At 45.2% G+C, this 25,154-nt stretch overlaps 3 protein-coding genes across 4 annotated transcripts; 2 read left to right on the top strand and 1 right to left on the bottom strand.

Annotated features, from left to right (window-relative positions):
• Nucleotides 1-367: 367 nt before the first annotated feature.
• On the top strand, nt 368-9,015 carry zdbf2 (zinc finger, DBF-type containing 2; the record flags this gene model as incomplete). The annotated part of the gene is made up of 4 exons (XM_070856251.1): nt 368-493; nt 571-932; nt 7,124-7,286; nt 7,359-9,015. Coding segments are annotated over 4 exons (1,530 nt in total), but the record flags the coding sequence as incomplete, so codon positions are not given.
• On the bottom strand, nt 8,979-16,610 carry dytn (dystrotelin). Its single transcript, XM_070856247.1, has 14 exons — nt 16,592-16,610; nt 16,167-16,241; nt 15,462-15,651; nt 12,232-12,317; nt 12,062-12,141; nt 11,913-11,984; nt 11,674-11,837; nt 11,365-11,476; nt 10,621-10,754; nt 10,390-10,543; nt 10,157-10,209; nt 9,943-10,084; nt 9,309-9,744; nt 8,979-9,128 (listed from the first exon to the last, which is right to left on the bottom strand). The coding sequence occupies exons 1-14, from the start codon at nt 16,608-16,610 to the stop codon at nt 9,034-9,036; spliced, it is 1,812 nt and encodes a 603-aa protein (XP_070712348.1). The 3' UTR covers nt 8,979-9,033.
• On the top strand, nt 10,387-23,723 carry cd59a (CD59 molecule (CD59 blood group) a). 2 transcript variants are annotated; one of them, XM_070856249.1, is made up of 6 exons: nt 10,387-10,558; nt 10,657-10,749; nt 20,738-20,815; nt 21,571-21,672; nt 21,851-21,924; nt 22,430-23,723. In XM_070856249.1, exons 3-6 carry the CDS (start codon nt 20,761-20,763, stop codon nt 22,550-22,552), a joined length of 354 nt encoding a protein of 117 aa, XP_070712350.1. In that variant the 5' UTR covers nt 10,387-10,558; nt 10,657-10,749; nt 20,738-20,760; the 3' UTR covers nt 22,553-23,723. The 2 variants fall into 2 exon arrangements, with proteins under 2 accessions (XP_070712350.1, XP_070712349.1); XM_070856248.1 differs by lacking the exons at nt 10,387-10,558; nt 10,657-10,749 and adding an exon at nt 20,594-20,653.
• The last annotated feature ends 1,431 nt before the right edge of the window (nt 23,724-25,154 follow it).

Raw genomic sequence — 25,154 nt, 5'->3', positions numbered from 1 at the left:
TATTATGTTGTTTATTAAAGTCATCTCTGCAGGTTATCTCGTTTATTAAAGTCATCTCTGCAGGTTATTATGTCGTTTATTAAAGTCATCTCTTCGGGTTATTATGTTGTTTATTAAAGTCATCTCTTCGGGTTATCTCGTTTATTAAAGTCATCTCTGCGGGTTATCTCGTTTATTAAAGTCATCTCTGCGGGTTATCTCGTTTATTAAAGTCATCTCTGCGGGTTATCTCGTTTATTAAAGTCATCTCTGCCGGTTATTATCTCGTTTATTAAAGTTATCTCTGCAGGTTATTATCTTGTTTATTAAAGTCATCTCTTCAGTAACGTGCAGAACATTGCTGTAAATCACGTTTCATGTTCTTCAGGTGATCCAGATGTGTTGTCATGGTGTCATTTCGACTCGCCACCAGCAGGATGAGACAGAGATCTTCCACTTCAGTCTTCCCGTCTTCATGGAAACACAGAGTGAGGACTGGGACTCACCTGTACAGGTAAACATTAGTGAGGCACCACTGTGGGGGTTTACTTTGTTTTCTGTTTCTTCTGATGGTGGATGTTTTCCCTCTAGGTGGTTTTAGAGCGAGGACACACCATCACTGACACACCTGGCCAGGTGAGCCAGGTGGAGGAGCGCAACCTGAGCCGTCTGACGGATGTTCAGGTGGACCTGGAGGACCAGGTGTACTCGCACCAGCTTGATTTTGCCCTCCACAGCGAGTGGCAAGGGGAGGGCGGGACCAGGCAGGACGAGGGCTTCTGGACTCTGCCGATAGAGGAGGTCCTGCCGACCCCAGCACATATCCCAGAATCCTTCAAGGGGAAGAGCTGGGCCCAGATCGAACGGGAGGACGAGGAACGTGTGGAGAAATTGGTCCGACAGTTCAGACAGGAGAGGTTCATCTGCTACTTTGACAGCGAGTCTCTGGCCAGGTATGATACAGACTCACCTGCACTATAGACTCACACTCAACACCTCTTCAGTGAATTTATATTATGATAATAATAATATTGATTGAACCCCCCGGCAGTCTGAGCCTATAGCACCGTGACTAGGGGCTGGTCCAAGGCCTGATCCAGCCCTGAACTATAGGCTTCATCACTAGATAGATAGATAGATAGATATTTGTTTATTGATCCCTCGGTGGGGAAACTTTGCTGTTACAGCAGCTCAAAGGGACAGACAAAAAGAATAAAAGCACACAGTTAAGAATTAGAAAAATTAAATAGCAGAATATAATAGAATTAGAAAAATTAAATAGCAGAATATAATATAATATATACAGTGGTAAAAACCTATGTACACAAAGAAATGTAATTACAGAGACAACAACGACAACAACAACAGGGTGAAGTGAAGTGGGGTGAGAATTATTGTACAGTTTATGTTATAGTAAAGTGCACAGGTGGTGGTGGTGGTTGGTGCAGCAGACTATAATGCAGCATTGTACAGTCTGACTGCAGTTGGGATGAAGGACCTGCGAAAGCGCTCCTTCTTACACCTGGGGTGTATCAGTCTGTGACTGAAGGAGCTGCTTAAGGCCCCCACAGTCTGATGCAGAGGGTGGGAGGTGTTGTCCAAGATGGAGGACAGTTTGGACAAGGTCCTCCTCTCTCCCACCACCTCTATGGGGTCCAGGGGGCAGCCACAGACCGAGCCGGCTCTCTTAATTAGTCTGTTGAGCCTGTTCTTGTCCCGCTCAGAGCACCCCCCTCCCCAACACACCACTGCATATGAGACCACAGATGCCACCACAGTCTTGAAGAAGGTCCTCAGGAGTGGTCTGCTCACTCCAAAGGATCTTAGCCTCCTCAGCAGGTATAGACGACTCTGACCCCTCTTGTAGAGAGAGTCAGTGTTGTCTGTCCAGTCCAGTTTATTATTAAGGTGAACACCCAGGTACTTGTATGTCCTCACTCTCTCGATGCCAAGTCCCTGGATGCTCACTGGTGCAGTGATGGAGAGTTTCTTGTGGAAGTCGACCACCATCTCTTTCGTCTTGCTGGTGTTGACTAGGAGGTTGTTCCGTCCACACCAGTCGACAAAGTCCGTGATGACCGTCCTGTATTCACAGTCGTTCCCCTCTGACACACACCCCATGATGGCAGTGTCATCAGAGAACTTCTGGAGGTGACAACTGTCTGTAGCGTACCTGAAGTCTGATGTGTACAGGGTGAAGAGGAAAGGTGACAGTACCGTTCCCTGGGGGGCCCCTGTGCTGCAAACCACCACATCAGACACACTGTCCTGCAGTCTCACATACTGGGGTCTGTCCGTGAGGTAGTCAGTGACCCATGCAGCCAGCTGGTCACTGACTCCCGCTCTCTCCATCTTCACCCTGAGCAGTGGAGGTAGGATTGTGTTGAAGGCACTGGAGAAATCAAAGAAAGTGATCCTCACAGTGCTTCCACTGCCCTCCAGGTGAGACAGGGATCTCTGCAGCAGGTAGATGACAGCGTCATCCACCCCAATTCCAGGCTGGTATGCAAACTGCAGGGGATCCATGTGTGGGCTCACCAGGGGGCGGAGATGGGTTAGGACAATCCTCTCAAGTGCCTTCATCAGGTGAGAGGTTAAGGCCACGGGTCTGTAGTGGTTGGGCTCCTTGGGGCGCGAGGTCTTAGGAACTGGAACCACACAAGAAGTCTTCCACATGGCAGGAACTTTTTCCAGACTCAGGCTCAGGTTGAAGATGTAGCAGACCACCTGACAGAGCTGGTCTGCACAGTCCCTGAGGAGTCTGGAGCTGATGCCATCAGGGCCCGTGGCTTTCCTGGCTTTGATCTTCTTCAGTTGACTTCTCACCTGATCAACAGTTGGTGTGAAGAGAGGAGGGGGAGAAGAAGGGGGAGGGGAGGGGGAGAGCTGCCAATGAGGTGGTGGGGGGTGGGGGGTGGGGGGTGGAGGTGAGAGGACCAGAGGTGGTTGTGGAAGTGAGGGGGAGGGTGAGGGCCCCGGAGATGGTGGTGGTGAGGAGCTGGGGGTAGGCTGGTCTGTGCTCAGGCTGGGGAGGGGGAGGGGGTGGGCCCATGATCAAATCTGTTGAAAAACAGATTTAGCTTGTTGGCCCAGTCTCTGTCTCCTGTAGTTGGCCTTGCACTCTCTGATCTTTCTTTTAAGATCCCTCTGCACCCTCCTCAGTTCCTCTCGGTCCCCAGATCCAAAAGCCCTCCTTTTCTCCAGCAGTAAGGCTCTCAGCTCAGCAGTCACCCAGGGCTTGTTGTTTGAGAAACACCGCACCCTCTTGGTGGGCACGGTGGTCTCTACACAGAAGTTGATGTACTCTGTGATGCAGTCCGTTAAACTGTCAATGTCCTGACCGTGTGGTTCACAGAGCACCTCCCAGTCTGTGGTGTCAAAGCAGTCTCTCAGTGCCTCACTGGCCTCCTCGGACCACTGTTTCACACACCTTTTGGTGGGGGGTTGTCTCTTCACTATAGGTGTGTAAACAGGGAGCAGATGGACCAGGTTGTGATCAGAGCGGCCGAGTGGGGGGAGGGGGGAGGAGCTGTAGGCACCCGCTGTGTTTGCATACAGCAGGTCCAGAGTTTTATTGTCCCTGGTGTAGCAGTCCACGTCCTGATGAAAGTTAGGAAGAGTGGCAGACAGGGAAACATGGTTGAAATCTTCGGTGATGAGGAGAAAGGCTTGGGGATGCGCTGTCTGCAGCTGTGACACAACACTGAGGAGAAGCTCGCAGGCCGCGTCGGCGTTGGCCGAGGGGGGGATGTACACAGTTATAGCGATAACATGTGAAAACTCCCTCGGCAGGTAGTACGGCCGGATGCTAGCAGCTAGCAGCTCAATGTCCTTAGTGCACCGTTGCTCCATGACATGAATGTGCCCGGGGTTACACCACTTGTCGTTCACAAACATCGCTATTCCTCCGCCCTTCTTCTTGCCACTCTCCCTCCTGTTTCTGTCCGCTCTGACGAGGTGAAATCCGTCCAGCTGCACCAGGGAGTCCGGGGTGAGCTCGTTCAACCAGGTCTCGGTGAAGTGAAGCAGACTACACTCCCGGTACTCCCGCTGTAGCCTCGTCAGCGCCGCTAGCTCTTCCATCTTGTTTGGAAGAGACCTCACGTTTCCCATGACAACAGATGGAAGGCATGGCTTGAACCTCCGTCTCCTCTCTCGGCGCTGCACTCCGGCTCTGCATCCCCTCCTCCTCCTCCGTAGTTCTGCAGGGATCTCTGGTCTCCTCTCTTGGGGTAGCCTAACTTGGCTCAACGCTAGCAGCTGTTCCCGAGTGTAAACACCTGGGCCGTGGATGACTGTGTTGGCCGACGCAGCGTTAAACAGCCCAGAAAAAAGTAAAAAACACAGCACCAGTCTCACCAGCTTCACATTAAAGTGTGAACGTGAACAGGGACGACTGCTGCAGGCACGTAAAACGTAAAGAAAAGCAAAAAGTGCAAAAAAGTCAGAATAATAAAAGGGAAAGGTCAGAGCTGCCGTAACTGGCTGCCACTCACTTGGCGCCATCTTGGATCTCTAAGGAAGGTTTTTAGTCCACTCTGAAATGTAGAGAGGGTGTCTGCCCCCCTGAACCCAGACTGGAAGGAGGTTCCACAGGAGAGGAGCCTGATAGCTGAAAGCTCTGGCTCCATCACTACTTTAGAGGACTTTAGGAACCACCAGTAGGCCTGCAGTCTGGGAGCACAGTGCTCTAGTGGGGTAGTACGGTACTATGAGCTCTTTAAGATATGATGGAGCCTGAACATTAAGAGCTTTGGAGGTGAGGAGAAGGATTTTAAACTCTATTCTAGATTTGACTGGAAGCCAGTGAAGAGAAGCCAGTACAGGAGAAAGATGGTCTCTTCTTTTAGTTCTGGTCAGAACAGGAGCAGCAGCGTTCTGGACCAGCTGGAGAGTCTTTAAGGACTTATTGGGGCAGCCTGATAATAATGAGTTACAATAGTCCAACCTAGAAGTGACAAATGCATGGACAAGTGTTTCTGCATCATCTGTGGATATGATGGGTCTGATTTTGGCAATATTATGTAGATGGAAAAAGGCAGTTCTAGAAATCTGTGTAATGTGGGAGTTAAAGGACAAATCTTGATCAAATAAGATTCCCAGATTCCTCCCAGTGGAGCTGGAGGCCAGAGTGATGCCATCCAGAGCAGATATGTTGGTAGAAAAGGTATCTCTAAGGCACATATGTCAAACTCACATCCGGCCCGCGTTACAATTATATACGGCCCGCGAGACAATTTCATGTGACTATTAAGAACGGCCCGTCGGTAAACAGCACTCCCACCTCTAATACTACAAATCCCACAATGCACTGAACAGCTGCCGCGCTAGTCAGGACCCGTGCAGCAGCCCCTCCTCCAGCAGGTATAATGACACACCGATCAGCAGATCAATGCATCGATCAGCGCTGTTATAGCGACACTTATGGCGCGTTTCCACTAGAACCTACTCAGCTCTACTCGGAGTAGGTTCTAGTGGAAACGAGCCATTAAGCTACCCCCCCCCCAAAAAAAAAAAAAAAAAAATGGCTAAACGAAAAGTGGCCTTTGAAAACAGAGACTTTCAAAGCAGGTGGGGGGCGGAGTTTTACCTGTTTGTCTGTCGGAGGTGAACCTGTGTGTCTTGTTTGTGGAGCTGATGTGGCCATTGTTGTGGAAAATCGCTTATATGGAATAAGACCAAGCTCGGTGCAATGTGAAGCAAACTGAATTCTTTATTATCAAATTATCTTGCAAGAGAGCCAAGTCATCCACACTACAAGGGAGTGAAGGAGTTGACTGACACAAAGAGGTAACAGACAGATTCTTATAGCAGTAGGGCGTACCATTGGTGCCAGCAGTTTCTTTCTCATCTAACATGGGGGGGCTAAGTCTACCCCCAATTCCAAGAAACTGTGAGCATAAGCATAATCATAAAAAACTCAGTAAAGCATAGCACATAACAATAATAATAATACATTTTATTTATAGGCGCCTTTCAAGGCACTCAAGGACACCTTACAACACACAGTTAAAAAAAAAAAAAAATATATATATATATATATATATATATATGTCTATATATGTATATATAGACATGAAGCGAGATAACCGTTAGGTGAACTTCCTGTCTTCTAGCCATTCGACTTCACACTTCTATTCAGCATACTTTCCTGTCCTGGTCATGACCTCTTTCTTAGAAGTCTGTTGCAGGGCAGATGTGCATAAGTGTCTGCTTTCAAAGGTCATCAACAACTAACTATCATTGCAGCATTTTTCCATTACACCATAATTAAAGAATATAAATATAAGACGACACTATGAGACAAAACATCAGGATAGTACAAAAAATAAAAAAATAATTTAAAATTCTATTTATTTTATTGAGGAAAAGTTGTTGAAGTTTGGCTGTTTAAATTCATATTTCTGGATAAAATATATATTATTATTATTATTATTATTATATTATATTATATACTATAATAAAAGAGTCACTATTAGAGTCTTCACTAAATGTTGAGCTCGTTTGGCCCGCGACTTAGACCGGGTTTTAAATTTTGGCCCTTTCTTTGATTGAGTTTGACACCCCTGCTCGAAGGTGTCTGGGGCCGAGCAGAATAACTTCAGTTTAGTCTGAGTTTAGCAGCAGAAAGTTGCTGCTCATCCAGGACTTTATGTCCTTAAGGCAGATTTGAAGTTTAACCAACTGATTGGGTTCATCTGGCTTTATTGATAAATATAATTGTGTATCATCTGCATAACAGTGGAATTGAATGGAGTGCTTCCTGATAATATTACCCAGAGGAAGCATATATAAGATAAAGAGTATTTGTCCAAGCACTGAACCTTGTGGAACTCCATGTCTAACCTTAGTGTAGACAGAGGATTCATTGTTAATATGTACAAACTGAAATTGATTTGATAAATAGGACTTAAACCAGCTTAATGCAGTTCCTTTTATACCAATGAACTGTTCCAGTCTCTGTAACAGGATGTGATGGTCAATGGTGTCGAAAGCAGCCCTCAGGTCTAACAAGACCAGGACAGAGAGAAGTCCTCTGTCTGATGCACTCTGGTCTAACCAGACCAGGACAGAGAGAAGTCCTCTGTCTGACGCCATAAGGAGGTGGTTTGTAACCTTCACCAGTGTGTCTCATCACTGTCAGGTATGGTAGGAGGAGCCAAAATAAGAGGCGTCGAGGTGACAACGGGGAGGCAGAGCCAGATAATGGTGCCCTGCCCTTACTGGACCATGATGAAGATGAGTCAGCATACATGAGGAGGAGGAGGAAGAAGAGACGGGCCTTCAGAGTGGCGTCCAGGTGTCAGGTGAGGACCACGCACACGTTTGCAGTGTCCATTAGAGGGAAGCATCTCCGTCACCTGTGTTTGTTCCTTCAGGTGGTCAAAGTCAGTCACAGTACTCAGACCGTTCGATTAGTCGTCCCAGCTGTCCGTCAGCCGGCTTCAGAAGTCCCGCCCACCAGCTTCCCTGCAGCCAATCAGACGGCAGCAGAGAGGACTCCGGAGACGCAGACATGGCGTTGCCTCCCTCCGTCATATTCAAACATCATCACACCTCTGCAGCCACGCACCTCTCTGGTGTACTTACTCTGCTCCCCCTCAGGCCCCGCCCCTGCCGACACACCTGCACCGTGCTCCGCCCCCAAACGCTGCAGGAGGAAGAGGCGTCCGCTGGACCTGTCAGGGTTAAAGGTCAAATACAAACGACTTCCTGTCAGATTCTATGACCCCAGCAGCAACCGCATCTTGAAGAACGCTCCCAAAGGTTGCCTGTGGCGCAGAGGCTCTGCCCCCTCCAGCCCGCCGCTGCCGTGTGTCCGTCAGCTGTTCAGAAGTCTGAGTCCAGACCTGAACGCTGACCGGCCGCCAGGGGAGGGGGCCGCAGGCTCCTCCAGGGTCAAAGGTTCGAGGTCGTCCGATGCCACTTTCAGCCACGCCAACAGTTTCCTCCTGAGCACGCTCAGTAGGGACTCCGCACAGACGGACAAACAGGACACAGGTAGGAGGCGGGGCAGGATGTCTCAAGCCCCACCCCCTCCACCTCTCAGCAGGTCAGGGAGGGGGGGGAGGTCACGACCTCCCCTCGCCAAGAGAAGAACCAGGGCTCAGGCCACGCCCCCACAACCCAGGAGAGAGGGCTTGCGACAGGCAGGACCCGGCAGGAAAGTCCCCAGCTCTGCAATCCCGCTTCACCCTCCCTCACCCCGCCGGGGCAGAGCCCGGAGGGGGCGGGGCTGCGAGAGGAGTCGCAGGTAGCAGGATACCTGGTCAGGTAACAGCCTCATATAAACTCAGACAGTCTGAAGGTTAAATAATCCATAAACACAATATTGATTTAATCTGATGGATCAGAACATGAAAAAATTTATAACTCAGAAATGAATTAACAAGATGTTTTGAGTCTATTAACGAGGCTGCTGGACGTTATTGGAACTCTACTCATGTCAATATTGAATCCTCTAATCAATCAGAAAAAGTCCTTTCGGATACACAGTTTAACTTTTCAACAATTTTATAATTTCTCCTTGATGCTGAAAGAATTGCAACATAATGTCCAATTTCAGTTTCTGACATTTTGTGAAAATTTCACATTTTTAAACGTAAACTTTGGATTTTATGTTTTGAGTTTTCACAGACGGTGAAAGTATAAACTGAGTGACAGACGAATATTCATGTTTAAAGGTGGATTCTGTTGTTTTCTGGGATCCTGTTCAACAAATAAAAACCACAGAAAGAGAAATAAAATACGACCTTTAAAGTTTTTAATCTTTCATACAAGTTCTGTTTATATGAGAATTAAGTTTTTCAGGTTAAAAGTGATGAAACAAACGTGCACACAAACACAATGAAAATAGAATCAGATGAAATTATTTCATGATGTTGGCAGCTGTGACACACCTGTCTCAGGTGAAACGGCCTCGCTACCCTTTCTTCAGGTTCTCTTTCCGTGACTGTCCTGTTATCAGAACGTTTTATACCTTTTCACTCGTGTTTATGTCAAGAGTTCTTGTTGAATAAACTTTTATAACCTCGATGTGTCACCTGCTCACTGTCATCCGCTGTTTGATGTCACAGCGTCCACCAGGTGGTGTATTGAGTCTCCCACCTGGTCTGCTGCCTCCACGAGCTCCGCCCCCTTCCTCTCACCTGGTTAAAAACATGAAATCTAAAGATTAAAGATGATTTTATTAAGTTTGTGTTACAGTCAGGATCTGACCGTGTGAGATTCAGGTTCCACACAGACGGTCGGTAAAAACCAGTGTCACCTTTAATAACTGAAAATACATACCCGCACGTCCACGTTAACCTTAGCAACCACTCTCTCACCTGTCTTTCTCTCTGTCCACCTGTCTGTCCCCATCACAGTCTTCAGTCTGTCTACAGTCTCCTGCAGCAGCTCCTCTGGACTACATGTCCCACAATCCTCTTCTTCTCCGTCAGAAACACAGGTGTTGTCTTCCTGTGAACCATCCTGTTGTCTTATTGGACAACAGAGAAACCTGCGGTCTGCAGGTTCCTCCTCTTCAGAGTGGAAGTCATGTGATGGAGGCGTGTCCTGGTGTATTGTGGGAGACGGAGTTTGTCGTTGGCCCTCACTCCACTCATACTCTGTCTTCAGCAGCTCTTCTTCCTCATCTTCCTCTTCTGTATTCCTCTCTGTGTCAGACGATGGTGTAACGTTCTCTCTCTCCGTGTTTTCCGTGTTCTCAGCGCTTTGTGGTGTGTTGTAGGCATGTTGTTGAGTCTCCATCTTGTTCACAGCCTGGAGTAAATGGCGCAGTAATGTGTCAGAAATAATGGACACCAAAGGGAAGGCAACTACAACTCCCAGGGTGCCGAGCAACGACAGACATGGAAAAAAAAAAGTGCTGGACCGCCAGATGTTACAGTAAGGTAATTAAATCCAACCATGTTTATAAAGAGTTAATATATTTACCTGTGTGTGTGTGTGTGTGTGTACCTGTGAGAGCACGCCCTGCAGACGGAGATTGTGCTCTCTCAGCGTTTCCATGGTAACCTCCATCTGGGAGCACCTGTCCTCTAGGACGCTGTGCTCTGATTGGACGGTGAGCCTCCACGCCTGCAGCTGCTGCTCCAACAGCCTGCCAACAACAGAGAAAAGGTGATGATGTCACTGCAGACCAGCCTGTGATTGTCCCATTCTGGCGACTCACCATTTGTCTCTCTGCAGGTTTCTGACTTCAGTCAACAGAGCCGACGCCTCCGCCTGGCAGCAACGACAACAGACATAAAAGCAGACCCCAAGAAAACCCCGACATGAACGTGGTATGATGTCACATGGTTAGAACACAGAACACATTCTAGAACACAGAAAGCATTCTAGAATGTGTGTAACAGATAATCATAACGGCGAGGAAATCGACCCCAGTGAGGTCACAGATGTCACCTGATGAGTGGGCGTGTCCTCGTCAGTCTGCAGAGCTTTGGAGTAGAGCGAGCAGGAAGGAGGACGCACTGATGCATCACGGGAAACCGATGACGGGCTGTGACTGACAGCTGAGGCAACCAATCGTGTTGGGGGATCGGAGGGAGGCGGGGCACTGAGAACCACACAGGTGTGTTTGATTAAAAAGGTGTTTAACGAGTGTTTGAGCTAAGCTGTCTTTGAAGGACTCACCTGTGCTGAGTCTCCCCTGGCTCCGCCCACATCAAGGCCCTCTTCCTGGCAGCCTCTCTCTGAGTGTATCGCCGTGGCAACAGGATGTGGCGAGCGCTGTGCACCAATGACGACAAAGACTCCATCCAGGTGGGCTGCCACACAAACTGATCATTACCTCTGTGTTACCAGTGTGTCGTTACCTGTGTTATTATCTGTGTGTTACCTGTGTGTGTGTGTGTTACCTGGGTGTGTTACCTGTGTGTTGTTACCTTTGTGTGTTACCTGTGTGTTGTTACCTGTGTGTGTTACCTGTGTGTTGTTACCTTTGTGTGTTACCTGTGTGTTGTTACCTGTGTGTTGTTACCTGTGTGTGTTACCTGTGTGTGTTACCTGTGTGGTGTTACCTGTGTGTGTGGTGTTACCTGTGTGTGTGGTGTTACCTGTGTGGTGTTACCTTTGTGTGTTACCTGTGTGGTGTTACCTTTGTGTGTTACCTGTGTGTTGTTACCTGTGTGTTGTTACCTGTGTGTGTTACCTGTGTGTGTTACCTGTGTGTGTGGTGTTACCTGTGTGTGTGGTGTTACCTGTGTGTGTGGTGTTACCTGTGTGGTGTTACCTGTGTGGTGTTACCTTTGTGTGTTACCTGTGTGGTGTTACCTTTGTGTGTTACCTGTGTGTTGTTACCTGTGTGGTGTTACCTGTGTGTGTGGTGTTACCTGTGTGTGTGGTGTAACCTGTGTGTTGTTACCTGTGTGTTGTTACCTGTGTGCAGAACTCGAGCACTGGATGATGAGTTTTGTGTTTCTTCGTCTGTCTGTCGGTCAGGAAGCAGCTCTGACACAAGTGGACGTTCACACACTTCATACAGCGATACCTGGACACACACACCTGACAGTTACATTCACTAGTTGTCCTCAGTAGAGTTTAATTAGCCTTCGCTAGACTAGTTAAGCTTTAGTAGTCTAGTTAACCCTCACTAGAGTCCAGTAAAGCCTATGCTCCTGCTTATTTTCTGAGGATACTGATTGATTAAATGTAAACAGGCTGTTCTGATTGGTCGATGTTGGTCACCTGAGTCCAGTGATGGGGGCAGTCTTGCAGGTGTGGCAACGGACGCTGTGACTGATGTTCTGACTGACGGACAAACGATACAGCGTGGGTATCCATAGCAACAGGCGCGGCTCGCTCTGCAGCCATGACAATACGTGCTCTCCACCTGCAGTCGGGGTCAACACCTGTAAACACACAGAGTCAGTGTGTTGCCATGGCGACCACCAATCACCTGCAGCCCAGGGTTTTTGTGTTCTCACCCCGTTAAAACACGACCTCACTGCCGCCTCCACGCCCCCGAAAACTCCTTCTTCCTGCACGGCTGCAGGAACCTGAACATACACCCACACATTAGAGGGAGAGCAGGAGCACAGGGCATGCTGGGAAGTGTAGTCTGTTGTGGTTTTACCTGGCTGAGGTCCTGCAGTAAAGATCTGAGTCCAGACCTACTGACTGATCCTGAATTGGACTGTATGACCCTCAACAGAGCTGCAACACAATAAAACTAATCAGAGGCTTTTAATCTGAAGGAAACAGGAAGTCACAACAAAACAGACAGACAGACAGACAGGTCCTTGCCTTTGTATTTCAGCAGCAGAGTTTCTGTCGACAGAACGATCAGAGCAGTTTGAAGAGAACCAGCCGATACAGAACCCGTCTGACCCCTAAAACACAGACAATCAGAGATAATTAGAGATAATAATAGATAATCAGAGATAATCCGAGATAATTAGAGATAATAATAGATAATCCGAGATAATCCAAGATAATTACAGATAATAATAGATAATCCGAGATAATTAGAGATGTCTTGAGATAGAACCAAATAGATAAAGATTTATAGAGATTATCAGAAATAAATAATCTTGTTTTCCTCAAACTTTGTCTCTGAAAATGTTCTGATATGAATGTGATGAAGGTTGGAGTGTTTCTGGAACGTTCTGAACAGGTTCTCTAATTGTTTCAGGGTTTCATTCTTGGTGTGGCCCCACGGTGGCGCTGCTGTCTGTTGATGACTGTGAATGAACACGAGAACACAGCCATGATAAAGACTACACCTGTTTGATGAAGATCAAGCAGAGGATGATGAAGGAGCTCTGAACTCACATAAGAAAGGTAAATGATAATATTCAAAGTAATTAAAGTATAATATCTGTGTATATAACATGTAAATATAATGTTAATTAAAGCTGCAAGCAGCGTTGAAGGGCCCACGCACTTTCATGCACTTCGGGGTGTACGCCGTCTGCGTCCTGTTACCGGACAGTGACCTTTCCATGCGTCTCAGGTTTTTGACTGTGCATGGAGTTACACGTCACTTCCTGTGATCCCTATCTTGGCGCTAGAGAACAGCCACTAATCACGTCCTATATTTCAGCATAGGAAGTGTTGACTACAGCGTGAAAATTTCATGCAAATCAAATGATGATTGGCACAGACGTCTTACTTGCTGTTCCCACTAGGTGGCACAATGAGGTCAATGGTGGTCACTAATTGGCATGTAGATGTTTTCAGGGTGGGACTCTTATTAAGCATGACGGATTGGATAATGTACACTGAAGTTGCAGCAATTTCCTGTTTCATGGAGAACACGGCGTCGCCACGGTGACTGCTTTTGACGAAACCTCAAGAGCTTCATAAGTTAGCATCATCCATATCTTGGGAATGTTTAGACTGAATTTGAAGTGGCTGTGGTTAACCTGCTGGGATGGACAGAGAAGAGAACGTATCACTTCCTGTCACCAAAATTGTTCTGTAAATGTCATCAGACGTGTTGGATTTGGTAAAGATAGGATCTTTTACAGTCAAGTAACAGCTCTTTGAAATCTTCATGTCGAAGGATCGAAATTTGCCGTGCTGCCATGGCAACGCCTTTGAACAAGGACTCTTAGTTGTCACCGTGGAACATCATCAAGGTTTTGAGGCTTTTCTGACAAAACATTAGAAGTGTGAAACACACTGGATAATCTCCTTTTGCTGGCCTACAAAGCACTCCACAACCTTGCCCCACACTACCTTACAGACCTCCTTCACCAGCATACGCCTTCACGGAACCTGAGGTCTTCTGACACAAGTCTCCTCTCCATCCCCCGCACTAGGAGGCAGACTTTTGGGGATAGATCATTCAGTGTGGCTACCCCCACCCTCTGGAATGCTCTCCCGACAGAAATCCGCCATGCTCCATCCTTGGACTCATTCAAGTCAGCTCTTATTGTTCACTTAGGCTTTTGGCAGCTAATCTGTTGTTTTGTTTGTCTGTAAAGCGTCCTTGGGTTTTTTGAAAGGCGCTATATAAATGCAAGCTATTATTATTATAATCTACACTAAACTTTGAATAACTTTCTGTGCCATGGCGAGATATGGAAATTTGACAGCTCGCCACGGGCACACCGTTAGTTTTGTTGAGACTTTTAATAACTTTTCATCGTTAATGTCTTTTCTACATGCTGACCAAGTTTGAGGTGGATCGCTTCAACCCCCTCAGACTAGTTCGTTCATTTACTCCCCCTGTAAATTGCCGAAGGTTGATTGAATTGAATTGAAACTTCCTGTTGGGTTTAGGTCATGGCACCAAGAAACTTTTTTATAGGTCTCATCATGCTTCATTTGCGTACTGAATTTTGTACATGCAGGTGAAACGTAGCCTTGGGGCTAGTTCGTCAAGTTTTCAAGCATGTTTAACCCTCCAAAACTAACTTCCTGTCTCACTGCGAAGAAGGCGTCGCCATGGTGACAACGTTTGACAAAATCTAAAGAGCTTCTTAAGTTTCTATCATCCACATCTTGGGAATGTTGGGACCAAATTTGAGGTGGCTGTGATTAACCTGCTGAGAGAGAGACGTCCCAGAATAAAACATGCACTTCCTCCCGCCACTAGGTGGCGCTATGACTGTGGTTCAAAATTGGCATGTACATGTCTGCAGACGTGGACAGTCGTCAAACATTAGACATTTGGCGAAGATAGGACCTTGTAGAGAGGAGTTACAGCACTTTTAATTATGTTATGAAGGAAAATTTTCGATCAAAATTCGCCATGTCTCCACGGCAACGCCTCTTGGCGAAAACTCACAGTTTTCACTACGGACCAACATCAATGTCTTGAAGCTTTCCTGACCAAATTTGAAGTGGATCTGGTCAACTGGCTGGCCTTGAGCCATCATAGCATATAACATAGCATTTCCTGTCGCCAATAGGTGGCGCTATGACTGTAAACGAATATTGACATGTAGACGTCTTCAGGGCGGGACTCGAGTCAAGTTTGGAGCTGATTGGATCATGTAGAGTGTAATTATTAACTTCCTGTTTCATGGTGAGACACTGAAGTTTGACAGCTCGCCTGTAACTTGCCAAAAATGCACGGAAAATCTAATATGGCCGACTTCCTGTTGGGTTTAGGTCATCGCTTCAAGAGACTTTTTTGTACATCTTCAAGAGACACATGAACCCACCAAATTTCGTACATGTACATAAAACGCAGTTCCTGGGCTTGAAATTAGGGGGCACTATGGAGCCATTTTGCCACGCACATTTGCAAGACCCATAAAATACGTAACTTTTCGCCACGACTGATGCATGTGCAAAGTTTCATGAGTTTTCATGCATGCTTAGGCCCCCAAAATTGCAATTTATTTCGCATGCATTTCCCTTCCATTTCAATAGGGTCCTTGCACCGCTTGGTGCTCGGGCAATAAAGAACAAAATATAAAGTGTCTATAATGTTAAGTGTGTGTGTGTGTGTGTGTGTGTGTGTGTGTGTGTGTGTGTGTGTGTGTGTGTGTGTGTGTGTGTGTGTGTGTGTTTTGGCTGACCGGTCGTACAGTCTGAACATCAGACCACTCGTCTCCTCTGGAGCCTCCACAGTCACATGACCTGGTACTTCCTGTGACGAGCTATGGAACATCTTGTTCAGAGAGCGGGTCACTTCCTGTCTGTTCAACCTCACATCCTGTGGCACCGAGTGGAAGGCGGCCATGATGTGTCGGACACACACGACGTCCACTGAACACAGACACACACACAAATACAGGAACACACAACTGCACTAGTACTGCTTTATTGGAAGTACCGGTGTGTTTGTCTAAAGTACGTGTGCAGTAACATCATGAAGTAATAGTACTTCATGTTTGTGTCAAAATGGAAATATGATGTTACTATTAATGTGGTAAAATATGTATGTGTATATATAATATAGTATGACTGTAGTAACATGTAGTTTGACTATAGTAACATGTAGTATGACTGTAGTAACATGTAGTTTGACTGTAGTAACATGTAGTTTGACTATAGTAACATGTAGTATGACTGTAGTAACATGTAGTTTGACTGTAGTAACATGTAGTATGACTATAGTAACATGTAGTATGACTGTAGTAACATGTAGTTTGACTGTAGTAACATGTAGTATGACTGTAGTAACATGTAGTTTGACTATAGTAACATGTAGTATGACTGTAGTAACATGTAGTTTGACTATAATAACATGTAGTTTGAAAGTTGTATGTAAAATTACTCACTGTGGCAGAGTTTCTGCAAAGAAAGAATCTTCACAGCTACTCGATAGACAGAAGGACGGATTTCATTCAGTCCCTCTGAAGGAACCAAGAAATAGTCAATACAGATCAATAAAACAACTGATCAATACTGATCAATAATCAATACAGATCAATAAAACAACTGATCAATAATCAATACTGATCAATAAAACTACTGGTCAATACTGATCAATAATCAATACTACCATTAGGAGAACTGAGTAGATCCCATTAGGAGAACAGAGTAGAACCCAGTAGTTCCCAGTAGGATAACCCAGCAGATCCCAGTAGGAGAACACAGTAGATCCCAGCAGGAGAACCAAATACAACCCAGCAGGAGAACCAAATACAACCCAGCAGGAGAACCCAGTAGATCCCAGTAGGTGAACCCAGTGGAGCAAAATTACCGATGCTTTCCAGATCCATGTTAGGTTCCACGTCAGTCTGAATTCAAATGTCAGGATAAAAGAAGTTAAACCAGTTGGGTTCTGTCAGAACACACAACCGGATCTTTACTTCAAGGATCTGCTGAAACTTTCTGCTGTCGTCAGATAAAGGGTTCTTCAATTATTGTTATATAAGATAAAAAAGTCTGAATCTGTCAGTTAAACCCAACAGAACCAGAGGAACCAGACTGACCTCCTTCATGTTGCTTCCTGCTGAAACAAACTGAAGCTGCTGAATAATTGATGACGGTTTCATCTATCAACACAGCTGCTGCTCACCTGTCAGCTCACCTGCTGTCTGTGAACCAATCAGCAGCCGGCATGTCACTGACATCATTCACAGAGAACACGGGTGGTTGTTCCTCCAGGGTCCAAGGTCACATGATGATGAGGGACGCAGGAGCAACACAGCCGTTTATCTTATTTATTTAATAATGAAGACATCAAATTTATAAAGGAATGTGTGGAATTAAAGAGAACAGCGTGAAACAAACCAGAACATGTTTTATAGTTAGGTTACGTTATATACTATATATGTGTGTGTGTGTGTGTATATATATATATATATATAGTTAGGGTTAGGTCAGGGTATATACTGTATATATAGTTATACTTAGGTCAGGGTAAATACTGTATATATAGTTATAGTTAGGTTAGGGTATATACTGTATATATAGTTATACTTCAATCAATCAATCAATCAATCTTTATTTATATAGCGCCAATTCACAACAGCGTTATCTCAAGACGCTTTACATAAAGAGCAGGTCTAGACCAAACTCTTTAATTAGAGAGAGACCAACGATTCAGGAATTCAACATTAAGGATTCAAGAATTCCCACATGAGCAGCATCAGATATTATATTAGGACACAGTGGAGGAAGAACTCCCCTTTAACAGGAAGAAACCTCAAACAGACCCAGGATCAGAGAGGGGCTTCTGTAGAGGTCCATGTTAGGTGGAGGTTGGACAGAGAGAGAGAGAGACAGAGAGAGAGAGAGAGAGAGACAGAGAGAGAGAGACAGAGAGAGAGAGAGAGACAGAGAGACAGACAACACAAACAGCACCAGTGTACTAACAGTGTCTTCAGCACTAACAGAATGTGACTAAAAGATTAGCAGGATGATATTATTGAAAAACATGACGAGTGGCCGACGATCCGCAGCAGTGATTCATGAACCAGAGAACCACAGCAGGAGAACCAGGACCAGGACCAAGACCAGGATCCACAGGAACCTGAGGGATGAGAAAGCACAGAAAGGCTCCGGGGAAGATATCAAGTTAGAGGCAGACATTTGGCTGACATGAGACATAATGATGGAGAGGAAGAGGAGGAGAGAGAATAGAGGAGCTCAGTGCACCATAGGAGTCCCCCGGCAGTCTGAGCCTATAGCAGCATAACTAGGGGCTGGTCTAAGGCCTGATCCAGTCCTGAACTATAGGCTTCATCACTAAGGAAGGTTTTTAGTCTACTCTTAAATGTAGAGAGGGTGTCTGCCCCCCTGAACCCAGACTGGAAGGAGGTTCCACAGGAGAGGAGCCTGATAGCTGAAAGCTCTGGCTCCATCACTACTTTAGAGGACTTTAGGAACCACCAGTAGGCCTGCAGTCTGGGAGCACAGTGCTCTAGTGGGGTAGTACGGTACTATGAGCTCTTTAAGATATGATGGAGCCTGAACATTAAGAGCTTTGGAGGTGAGGAGAAGGATTTTAAACTCTATTCTAGATTTGACTGGAAGCCAGTGAAGAGAAGCCAGTACAGGAGAAAGATGGTCTCTTCTCTTAGTTCTGGTCAGAACAGGAGCAGCAGCGTTCTGGACCAGCTGGAGAGTCTTTAAGGACTTATTGGGGCAGCCTGATAATAATGAGTTACAATAGTCCAACCTAGAAGTGACAAATGCATGGACAAGTGTTTCTGCATCATCTGTGGATATGATGGGTCTGATTTTGGCAATATTATGTAGATGGAAAAAGGCAGTTCTAGAAATCTGTTTAATGTGGGAGTTAAAGGACAAATCTTGATCTGAAAGTGAATTTTATTGTAATTTTCCATTTCTTAGTTCCATTTTTTTCTCAGTTTCTCTTCTGTTTTCTATCCTTCGGTACTTTAATCATCATATTTCTCCAGAGGGAGGCTGAGCGGCTGATTTGGATGAATGCTAATGAGTGGCCTGATGATGACAAACAAACGCAGAGTGTTTGAATGCAGCCGCTGGGGGGGGGGGGGGTGAACAAACCCTCTGTGGCTGGACGTGGCGTCGGCTGCTGACCTCCTCTGCTCTTTGTTTTCTGCTTCAACTGGCGCTGATTGTCTCTCCCTCAGCTTCTGAGCGCTCTTTGTTTCTGGGTCGCTCGAGGACGATACACTGAAGCCTTTCTTCTTCTGCACTGAGATAAATGTTGACACACAGAGCCTCTCATCCTCCGCCATCAACACAACATCATGTCATCACCACGGCGACGCTCTGACACGAGTCTCTAACTCCTCATCTGAACCACACCAACGGTCCACCGACATGCTAGCAGCTCAATGCTAACATCACATGCTAGCAACAGGTAGACTACTTACCACTTTAGTTTAGCATGTTAGCATGATAGCACTCGCTAATTACAATTATTAATCACAGAGGACATCCGGGGCTGATGGGAATGTCTGTGGTTTTATTTGGTCATAAACCAAAGTGTTGGACATGTTGACCTGATGGTGGCACTGGATCAATAAAGTGATCAGCGTGGACTTAGAGTTGCAGGATTAGCGTTAGTTAGCTTCATCCTGTTAACATTCAGCCACATTTTCTTTGGGGAACCAACCATCAGTTGTCACAACAGAATGAATAGAAACAAGTGTATGGTCGAAGCTACCAGGCTGACATTTAAAGGCAGAATGACAAACAAGGAAGTACCATACAGGAAGTACTATACAGGACTACTATACAGGAAGTACCACACAGGAAGTAAACCTAACCAATCACAGTTCCCCATAGCATACCTAACCAACCACGCACTGGTTCAGTGTGAAGTGAACTTCCTGTAGGGCAAAGGAAGTGGTGTGCAGGAAAACACGCCTCTTGTGTACTTCCTTGTCTCACTGTGTTTTCCCGCTCTTGTGATTGTCTGCACCTTGTACAGATGCTTTTCTGTGGCTGTTCTAAATGAAGAGATGACAACAAGATGCAGTCAAGAGCTTTATGCAGTTTACGAGCTCAGAGTCTAACATCACAGGCATAGATGAGAGACTAAAGAATACAGAATAAAGCCTCCACATATATAGGATTCTGCAAGTAATATCTGGTTTCAGGTATGTGATGGGGTACCCTAAAGATGGACATGACCCTTCCCTGGACTGAACAGTTGTCCAGAGGTACATGTTCCTGCAACATGTAACATAAGAAAAAGAACTACAGGCTTCCTTGCCATTCCATTCCTGTAAATATCCTATGGTGTAAATATTTATTTCATTTCATCACAATCCATATATTTATATCTATATTTATATTTATATTTATATTTATATTTGCTATTTTTTGTCTTTTCTATTGCTTTGTTTCTTTCACTGTCCCTGTTTATATTGTTGCTGCTGTAACAAGAAAATTTCCCCCTATGGGGGATAAAATAAAGAAGTCTAAAGTCTAAAGTCTAAAGTCTTCCTGGTTGGATTCCTGTTTGCTGTAGCAACTCTGCTTCCTGGTTTCCTGCCTTCTGGTATGTGGCTCCTTTGTTTGTCACTGAGTCCAGGTCTGTCAGGTCCATCCCCCCCACACTATCTATGATGAACCCCCCCCATAATCACAGTATATATGGTCAACCACGATGTAAATTAAAAACTGACCAGAAAACAGAGCTACTAAGCCTTGTGTTGTAGTACTAGCCCTAACTCTAACCCTCCCGGGGGGCTCCTCGTTGGGGGGCTCCTCCCAGGGGGCGTGGCCAGGGAGCTGCAGTTGGCCGGGGGTCAGACTGAGTCCACTCGGTGTCTCAGAAACAGAAGCTCTGCTGGCTGCAGCCTGACGTCTGTCCTGCTGGGTGAGTTCATGCTGTTACTGGACGGTTTCTCTTCTTCTGTTTGTCGGTCAAATATCTGAACGTTTTTCTCTCCACCGGCTCCAGATGTGAGCTGTGCTGAGGTGAAAATGAAGTGCTCCCTGGGGATCTGCCTGCTGATCTGCTGCGCTCTGGTCGGCCTGGGTACGCTTGATTCTGTTTGCTTTAAACCTGCTGCTGTTTTGGTTCATTCTCAGACAGAAAACCAGATTAAATATGTTTGCTTTTAAACAAATGTTCTTCAGTTGATCAGCAAAAATATTGAAGACAAATTCAGAAACAAATGATTTAAAACTGATTTCTTTCACACACACACACACACACACACACACACAGATACTGGTTGTACGTGGATAACATTTAAACATTATGCTGAATGTTGAATAAAAGAATGAAGTAAGTGTTCACCTGAATTGTTCATGGAGATTTAATCATGTCTATAGAAACTGTTTCAGGCTTGATAGAACTCTAAACTCGTGTGTACTGGGACGTCTGTGATGTTTCATGTGTAAATGGTTGTAATCTGCGATAAAGGTCATGTGACTGATCCACAGGTGACCAAGCAGGACTGAGCGGGGTTGGTGGGGTCAGACTCGAGGGTTAGACATGTGGCTTGGATCTGGATCTTATCTGCAAAATTGCATTTCATGTTTTTTTTTACTGTCCGAACTTTCTAAAATCAATCTGGATTCTTTCTAAGGAAAGGTTTCAAGCTCATATTCATGTGGATCAATCTGGATACTGGCCTGGTCTGGATCCCAGTCCAGTCTGGAATATGGTCTGGTCTGGATCCCGGTCTGGTCTGGAGTCCGGTCCAGTCTGGAATACGGTCCGGTCTGGATCCCGGTCTGGTCTGTTAAAAGTGGTCTCCTCTAACTCAGGCGCACTGTGTGTTTCAGGATCGGCCATCAGGTGTTACAGCTGTAAGGACTACACTGCCAGCTGCTCCAAACAACGAGACTGCAGCTACGACGACGCCTGTCTCACTCTCAACGAGAGAGGTACACCTGTGTACACCTACCTGAAACAGGACCGTACAATATACTGGATTCTGATTGGCTTATAAGACTTCCTGCCTCCACATCCTCCGTTTCCTCAGGATCCATTTTAATCCAGTCTGAGCTTCAGTGGTTCTACTGAGGTTCTACTGAGGTTATCCTATTTCTGTTTGTCATGCAGGTGGAATGACGTACCGTCAGTGTCTGAAGTATTCAGACTGTGAGTACAGTCGCCTAGCCCAGATGTTCCCCCAGGTAACTAAACTACTCTATTCTATTCTGTCTGTTCTGTTCTGTTCTGCTCTGATGGTTTGGACTGTGAGTGTTTCCTCATCAGAGGTCTAACCTTCTACTTTCATCTCACATTGAACTCAACTGACACCAAAGTCAGCGAGCAGAGCACTGCCATCATGACGCCACCACCCCTCCTCCTTATTAGTGTCCTTAGACTCAACCAGGAAGTACCATACAGGAAGCACTGTACAGGAGTTTTTGGCTCTGATTGGCCTGACCCTGATATTCAACCCTACCACGTGACTCCTTATTCCTAAACCAATCAAGGCTTCCCATGCCTAAACCTAACCAGCCAATGTTTTCATAGTTGGGCTCGTCCGTCGCCTAGGAGAAACAATTTTATGTACGGGAAGTGTGAAGTAGTAAACAGGAAGTACATCAGCAGCAGATTGTTGTTTTGATCACACTGTTTGAACTCCCTCTTCTGTGACCAGATCACTGATCAATAAGTATCAATCATTTACAGGTTTCCAGTTTTACCTTCAAGTGCTGCAACTCTGACCTGTGTAACTCCGCCCCCTCCTCTGCAGCGAGCTCCGTGATTGGTCTGCTGGCCTCATTGGCTGTCATGTGGTGGTGCATCCACTGAAGGGTGATGCTGCTCTGTAACGCCCCCCTGTGGCTGCTCTGTAACGCCCCCCTGTGGCTGCTCTGTAACCCCCCCCTGTGGCTGCTCTGTAATGCCCCCCTGTGGCTGTAAACGTTTATACTGACCAGGAAAGCTCAACACTTGGTTTCTGTATTTATTTTCCATTGTGAAGAGTTTGAACTTTAAAGGTTGAGTTTTCTCACTTGTTTAGTTTGACAGAAATCAGAGTAAAAGACATGAAACCTTGTTAACACCTTATTTGACAGGTCCAATAATCAATAATTCTCTCTGTGGGTTCCTGGAAAGGACAATGCGAGAATTGGAGAAAAAGCCTGCAGACGTAGACATGTTTAAAGTCTATTCTCGTCTTATATTGAAAAGTATTTTGATGCAGATTAAATGTGAAACTTTTTCCATGTTTTCTTCACACAGTAAAAACGTTAATTAATGAACAGAGGAGAGTGTCAGAGACATAAGAACCATATCGATGATTAATTAATAATCTTATTCAATAGTGTCAGAAAATAGTTAAACTGGAGGCTTCAACTTGTCCATGTTGTCATGCCATGTAGAGTCCACGACAGTGAGTCAAACCAGTAGACAGCAGCTCCTGTCTGCAGAGGATGAACTAGCAGACAGCAGCTCCTGTCTGCAGAGGATGAACCAGCAGACAGCAGCTCCTGTCTGCAGAGGATGAACCCCTGGATGTTCAGACTATCAGTGGATCACTGAGAGACTGAAGGAACCTTAAAAACAGACAGATTCTCTATGAGGTTCTGCAGCCTCTGTTTTCTGAGCTGATTTCTGGAGGTTTATTCCGGAGGGACGTTAAAGATGATGACGTCCTCTGGAAGAGGAAGTTACTCTGAAGAATTCAACATGAGCTCCACGTCTGTGGGGTCATGATTCACACAGTGAAGAAGAGGAGATTGGGCTCAAATTTATTCAAATTAAATGTTACTAATTACACCACATGAATATTCATTTACTTTACAAACTTAGTTGTTTGTTGTCTGTAATCTAAACCACAGAAAGACAGAAGAATTTAAGATGACAAAGTAGTTTTACAGGAAACTGAAGAGTTAAGGACAGACCTTTCAAAAAGTGTTCAGAAGTTGCTTCGCTCTTTAACTTGGTTTGAGATGAAAACGGCTTTACGTCTGCAACTTAACTCAATAAACGTGACGAACTGGAAGCTGATTCTGTTTGATTCAATATTGATGATTTCTACTATTCTACTGTTTTAATATAACAAATATAAAAATACACATTTTCTCACCAAACAAAGCACATTCTGTGACATGAAATCTAATTTCACATGTAGGAAACACAATAAAAACACATGAAACTGACTAATTGTGTAAAAATCAGAATTTAGTTTTATAGGGTTAGGGATAGCTAACCCGCTCACCTGCCCCCATGTGACCTTTGACCTCTCACCCGCTCACCCCACCTGACGTCATCAGACTGAGGACGACCGACCGCGCTGAAAGCTCCTGCAGGAACTTGAAGCAGATGGTAAAGTCTCCGTTTGCAAGTGAAGAAATGTGATTAAAATGTCGTTATTGCAACAACATTGCTGTGGGAGGACATAACGCTTTTTTCATGGAGGAAAAACACCATAAAAAGTACACAAACTAATGTTTATCATATACAAAAACCCTTTAAGGTTCTGTAGGAGTATCATAAAGATGTCAAATGAAGGAAAACGCCTAAATATTTTTAAAAATTCACAGTTATCCAGGGTGAGTGGGGTGTCTTTTGCAATCCCACTGGCCTTATTTTAAAGTTGACCAGTGTATATGTCTTTGGGGGCTCCAGATTATTCTTTCCACTGCCCTCAACACATGCTACAGGTCCCTCCTGTCCTCTGCAGTGCAGCTGTAGGTGAGGAGGCTCTCGATAGCTCACTGGCTCACTCAAGTTGATCAGCAGGTGCTGAGCGATTACTGTAACAACAAAAAGTGATATTAATTAAGTTATTTCTTCAAATTGTGGACTTTGAGGGGCTTAGGTGTTAATTGTGTCAGGGGGAAATGCAACATTTATTAATCGGTGTCCAATTTCGTAGTTTTGTATTTAATTATTTTATTTCAGGACCTTTGTGTTGTTTTTAAGGAGGCACATAGTTTAATACTTTACATTAGTTTTAATTAAAGATATAAATCAGCAAAGTTTGTGGAACTTAGTGTTTGTGATTATCTATATTGAAACGCATGATGACTTTTATTTTGATAACTTCCGTTTTAGAGTTACCGATAGTTTCCATTGAACGCATGTGAGCTTTATTAAGTTTTGGCCTTGCGGTCCACAGGTATGTAGGACAGAACTATTATGTTTTTGTAGTGTTGGGAAATGCTAAGGTATGTTTTTTAGTAAAAAAGTAATGGATGAATATAACAAATTAATTTTAGAATAAACATCATATTTATTATTTATTTTAATGAAGCATCTTGCTTGTGTGTTGTCTGCGCGTGCCTTAGCATCGTCCCTCCTGTGCTGCGCTCTGATTGGTTGAGACACAGATTTTGAAGGACGCTGCGTATAAGTTCGAAGTTCAACCGCTAAATCTGTGACTTTGTTTTTCGGAGCAAACTCTCTC

This window comes from Pempheris klunzingeri, unplaced genomic scaffold (assembly GCF_042242105.1).
Source record: "Pempheris klunzingeri isolate RE-2024b unplaced genomic scaffold, fPemKlu1.hap1 Scaffold_154, whole genome shotgun sequence".
Taxonomy (NCBI): domain Eukaryota; kingdom Metazoa; phylum Chordata; class Actinopteri; order Acropomatiformes; family Pempheridae; genus Pempheris; species Pempheris klunzingeri.
Note: the sequence above shows the minus strand (reverse complement) of the source record. Positions and strands in the feature narration are given on the sequence as shown.